Source organism: Anneissia japonica, unplaced genomic scaffold, assembly GCF_011630105.1.
Source record: "Anneissia japonica isolate Jap-2015-1 unplaced genomic scaffold, ASM1163010v1 scaffold2756_len2360902_cov194, whole genome shotgun sequence".
NCBI lineage: Eukaryota > Metazoa > Echinodermata > Crinoidea > Comatulida > Comatulidae > Anneissia > Anneissia japonica.
Genome location: NW_022719050.1, coordinates 861,685 through 867,737, shown reverse-complemented (window position 1 = coordinate 867,737; position 6,053 = coordinate 861,685). Strand labels below are relative to the sequence as shown.

The window sequence follows — 6,053 nt, the reverse complement described above, 5'->3', positions numbered from 1 at the left end:
CGGGGACCTAGAGATTTTCACGGTTTAGCGCACACACAGTGGCTAGGCCTACCACCTGTTTAGTCAGCTAAGCTAAGCTGCTCTCTCAAATCCTATTTCTGATCGGTGTAGGCCTGTAATTTGCACAATGGCATTTTATGGCCAAATAACCGGGTAGTCTTTCTGTATCCAAAACGGGTAAAAAGTTTCTCTTCGAAAGAATTTTTTTAAGACTCCACCTAAACCAATATTAATAATCCAGCCATTCATTTGATTCAGTAAGAGCATTAACAACCGAATATGGATCAAGTGTTCACTTAGGTCTAATTATCTTTCTGAAGAATCTTGAAACCTGAGATTTTACAGTAAGTTGAACCATAGGATCTGTGGTTGAACAAAGTGATTACGTCCTTGATATCGATGACATTACATAGACGACCAGTCAAATACAGGAAGCTCATAATATGAAGCTTAATAATCCAAAGTAAAATTGAGCAGACAGCAGAGATGTTATCATACATGACAAAGATGGATTGTGCTCAATTATCATCTTTATGCTTACCTTTTCATAAAGTTTCTTGCGACCCTCCAAATTTTGAGTGATAGCCTCGAAGTTTAAGAATCGCTATAGTCAGTATTACAGTATTCAAAATGTCAACTTATTCATTCTAGAATATTTAATTACAAAATCATTCTCATTAAAATAATTAAATACATACACGAATACAAATACCTAATAATACGAAACAAATGAAATGCTGTAGCATTATAATAGTTTACGTAATTGAACGTAATTACAGAGGTGTTTTCGATCGCAGCGTGTTGAGTGTAAATTCCAATTTCGACAATACGTTTTTTTTAATAAAAAAAATGTAATTATTATTTTATATTTACTAAGGAAACACTGCCATTTAACTATATTTTTACTAAGATATTCATAACTCATGTTTTAGGGTAAATTTCCTAATGCGCATCGTGATGTAAAGGATTAAAATTGTTATTTTTTTCCTGCTATTTATTTAATACACTTAAGTGTTTATATTTGCTCCGAATATTCAAATGAGGTATTTACAGTAAAACGATTAAAACGCTAAAATATGCTAAAACAAACAAGTGCCACCATCATATATATTATGCCTATGTGGAAAGGAGTGTTTACTGAGGCCTCATTCGTCTGATCACTACCCCACGGATCGTTCATAGCGTACTCATATCTACCACAGTAGCCCGGTGCGATGGGTTCAGCGTTAATTCCACGTCTGTAAATAATAACAACCCCAGTTATATTGACATATAATTAGCAGCGTCGTTGTGCTGAATTGCATAGGCTCATGTAGACATAGCATAAGCATTAGAGGAAAACATAATTAATCTGTGGTAGTATCTTAAGACTGCAAAAAGGTGTATAGAAAATGGAAAATGATCAAAAGTATGGTATAGACTCCTTTCATTTTTCACATGAATAATATGAAAAAAATCAATGGATGTGTGAAATCAAACTATAGGCCTATATAAATACAACAGAAAATTATTGTATTTCTTGCAATAGACAAGAAATGAAATATAGGCTAGTGACTGTCAAGTACTTGGGTTTTATGTATTATATATACATATTCTTTCGCATACATGGCGAACTCCATAACCACTTGACCATAAAGGCAATGTGGTGATTCAAGCGCAAGGTGGAATCTGTGTTTCCTTTAATCCTTTTAACGTGCCTGACGTCACGATTTTGATATAACACTAGGCTTAATATTGCCTATAGACTGCCAAAGATCTATAAGATACGCCCTTTCATGTGCATTATTTTCAGCTTGTTGGATCTCGAATGAGATACTTGTATAATAAATATTTATGTATAGGCCCCTATATAATTTTACCTAACCATACGGCATCGCTGTTGGTCCAGGCGAACGTTTGCCATGTCTACATCTCTCACATCATTAGCACTCCATAGCCGCTCTCCTATTGCAGCTGCTCTTGGCCTGAAAAAGTGAGCATATATTCACTCACTGAAATCGGTTATTATAGTAAATAAAATTGAATACACTGCATGTATAATAACATGTTTCAATTATAAAAATATAATACTATATAATAATACAATAACAATAAAATACAATACAGAGCAACGTCCCATAGAACCATGACAACTACATAGAGTGTTATATAACGCTTATATATAAATATAATACAACAGTATAAGACAGTATAATGTAATTCAATAAGTCACAAAGTCTAAAAGGAGTAAGCGTACATATTATTGTTTCGGAAACTATTATTGCTATTGCTAACTACACGGAATGAGATTACTTGAATTAAAAAATAGGATTGTACCGCGGTAAAAGGGCAATTAACGTAAAATAAATTTGCGAATAGCAATTGCCCTTATAGCGGCGTTTTATTTTATTCTGAACTGTACACGATTCATTACTGCATTTTGCACAATCACACTTTGGCTGGTGATATCGAGAATAAGCCGAGCCCGGTGGCGTGCCTACATTTCGTACTCATGTTAATCCTTTAGTGAAGGAAACTACTTCGAAAGATATACTTACACAATATGAATAAATAAATAAATAAATGAAAGAAATTTGCATTATGATTGATGTTTTATTTTACAATATAGCTACCTTAACACCTCAGTATCAAAATACAATAATTAATATATTAAGTATTTAATGCTGGAATGTTACTAGCACTTTAGTTTTACAATTGTAAATATATTGATTTTATGTAAATCATTCATAATCCTTGATCTTGCAGGAGTAGAGACATGGCTTGCATATCATACAATAGATAAAGACCACATTTTAATATTATGTAATGATGTTTACTGTCAATGCTTTAACGTTTGCTTCAATTGAATCAGTCTTAGCTAGATGTCATGATAAGTTATATTTAAATAATTTGTGGAATCTATAATGATGTTAATGATTATTGTGTCAATTTGCATTGAATTTGTCTAATCACTTAACCAGCGTTTTTGATTAGGGTCAATAAACCCTAGATTACGAGGACTAAAAACTTGTTTGCTTACCCTTGTGAAAAGAATTACTGGAGGAAGGGTGAATGTTTGCGACATCAGTGAAAATAGCTAAAGCTAGGCCTATATGACAGTTTGATCCCATCAGTCCAACTCCGGCTGATTTTAAATGATCGGATTTGATTTAGGCATCTACTTAATTTCAGTATAATAGATCAAAGCATTAGTCAGATTATTAATAAGATATTCTGAGAATTAAGCGGAATGTCGCAAGGGTTATGCACAACTGACCACATTATACTAAAATTAAGTGCAATTATTTTAAAGTACTTACGTAAACAAGATGCCTTCTGTTGATATGAAAAATCTTTTAATTCAATCAACATGGACAAATTGTCGAATAAACTAGATCAAGAACTAGTTTACTATTGTTTTACAAATTTATTATTATTATTATTCTATTATTAATACCTACCATATTCTTGGAATAACATTTCCGCCATCAACATACTCCGCCCACATACATGCTTCCCCACCAATCAGCAGCTTCTTTTGTTCAGCGGTGCCTGTCATAATTACATAACAGCTGACGTAAATTGTGATTAGAAATGCGCGTTAATTGTTAAGTGAAAAGATTAAATGGACCATGAAGTAATTAATAATTAAAATGGCGATTATATTTGTACAGGTGTATAAGGAATTATCACGTGCCGTTCATAACCATACGAATGTTACACGTCAAATCGACATGTTAGCTATGTTCGATTCGATGACAACCCCAAAATAGAACGGGGCCAGGTACTTGGTAGTAAAACCTTGTGCAAAAACATAGGGAAATGGGATAGCAGCAGCAGCAGATTAAGATGATAGTGAAGAAGAAGACGATGACGACGACAACAACGATGGTGATGATTATGAAGTAGAATAAGAAGAAAAAAGGAGGGGGTCGAGGAAGTAATAATATGAAAATAAAGGGAAAAAAAACGAAAATGAGAGCCAATTATCGAACACAAATCTGACAGTCCAGTAAGTACACCAGCTGATAATAATGTATGAAATATTGCAACTATTGGGGCAGTAGAATAATTTAGCCCTTGTTCATTTACAATTTACAATGTTTTTACCAATGCTATTTTATCCATCACCGTTTTAAAAATGATGTTTGTCATCAATATACAAATACCGTTGAAATCCTCAGGTTCCGTTTGATAAAAGTTTTTCCAGTCAGGACCATAGCTGATGTAGTTTAGGTACCAAGGTGCAGACAGGATTGTTTTTAGACCTAGCTTGGTTACCTTCTCGAGGCCTTCTCGATAAGGGGGAAGAATTGGATCAAGTGAAGGATCTTTCCAAACCTGTACGATCGTATCCTGGTTTACCTATTATTAAAAGACAACATGGTTATAACCAAAATAATTTTAATAACATATCTATGATGCTTGCCTTCTTATTCTGAGTTTAATTACTGTGACAGCAGAATTTTTCACTATCAAAACAAATCACTCCCTCACAAATGAGGTCCGATTGTTTGATAACCAAGTTGTTCCTTGAAATAACGTTGCCTACTTGACTGAGTATGAGATGGAGTTAAACGTGTTTTTAAATGGCAGTTGTTTCTGGCCGAGGCAGGTCCAATAGTTATATCATTGTCAACTATTAAAGCCTCTAGGTGGGTTACAGCAGTTTTATTTTCAGAGGGGGAGGGGGTCATAGGTTCTCATAGGATTACCCACACAAGAGCAAATTGGGCGTGGTCAGTCGTCGCTCTAAAACTTTCGAAAGTGGGCCAGGGGCCGAAATATATGACAATTTAGGGCTTCAAAGGCTTATTTAATCGATTTTCGGAGTCTACTAAAATGTAGAAAATATACACATTTTTTCTCCCCGACGAATTTTGGTTTTTCTCACCGACGGGGGAATAGCTCTCCAGAACGGGGAGGAGGGTGGGGGCACCACCCACTGGCGCCACCCCCGTTTCTTTTGCAACGTATACTTTTCAGTTAGGAAAGGTGAAAAATTACAAGAGACAGTATGTAGAGGACATTTTGTTTCAAATTCTCAAATGAATTTATAGTTTAATTTATTATAAGCTGCCAACAGGACAATATTAAAACACAACCACGAACTATTTAATACATTTATTGTATCAACTGAACACAGTTTACAGCTAAACCAAAACAATGGGTAACATAATCCCTGATCGACAGGCGGCGCACTTTAAACTAATTCAAGATCAAAACCACTATGTTATCGCGGTGATATTGTTATCATCAATAGAATCCTGTATTTATGTATTTATATTTCAAATCAGTGACAACTTAAATTATACGACGAATATATTGAGCTTATATTTTATTGAAAATGATTACGGACTTATCACTTTCGAAATCACTAGTAGGGCCTAGGCCTAGTAAAACAGTGTAGCTTAGATCATGGACCTTAATAAGTCGATGCTTAGATGATCGCGTTGTTGTACCAGTATGTAAACAAGTGGTATTTTTGGGAGATTAAGATGCTGGATTGCACGCTCGGTTCACCCAAACTCGTATTTTATTAACGATTTTACAATTAACGATTCAAACACAAAATGTTTGTGATGTTATGGTATCATATTGCAAATATTAAATTAAAAGTATTTTATTTTACGGTCAGTCGCGAGGGACCTAAGCTGTGATAATGGTAAAAGATAAAATGGTATATCGACTTACGGTGACATTGTTATCAATAGGGTCCTGCCAAATAATGTATTTAGCTTTCAAATCAGTAATGATTTGAAAAAGTTTGGTTTGATAAAGCTCTTCAAGGCTACTATAGTCTTCATTCCAACTTTTATCGTTCATGAATGCTTGTATTTCTGGATTACTTTTCCTGTAGTAAAACATATTTTTAATTTAAACACGTCAGAACACATAACCTACTTGTCTATACAATTACAAATAGTAATATATTAAGCATATAATGATATATATATATATAATAAATAAATAAATATAAATAAATAAAATAACTATTATATATATATACTGTCTCTTATACACATCTAGATGTGTATAAGAGACAGATTGCTAACTATACGGAATGAGAATAC

General features: G+C 33.8%; 1 protein-coding gene across 1 annotated transcript in view; it reads right to left on the bottom strand.

Annotated features, from left to right (window-relative positions):
• Positions 1-633: 633 nt before the first annotated feature.
• Positions 634-6,053, bottom strand: part of LOC117110741 (beta-hexosaminidase subunit beta-like) — a 9,824-nt gene continuing 4,404 nt past the window's right edge. The window contains exons 6-10 of the mRNA XM_033253528.1: positions 5,674-5,833; positions 4,149-4,344; positions 3,441-3,531; positions 1,860-1,964; positions 634-1,238 (exon numbers count right to left, since the gene is read on the bottom strand). Of these exons, the coding sequence (XP_033109419.1) occupies positions 1,070-1,238; positions 1,860-1,964; positions 3,441-3,531; positions 4,149-4,344; positions 5,674-5,833 (721 nt within the window). The 3' untranslated portion in view covers positions 634-1,069. The remainder of the gene's footprint in view (positions 1,239-1,859; positions 1,965-3,440; positions 3,532-4,148; positions 4,345-5,673; positions 5,834-6,053) is intronic.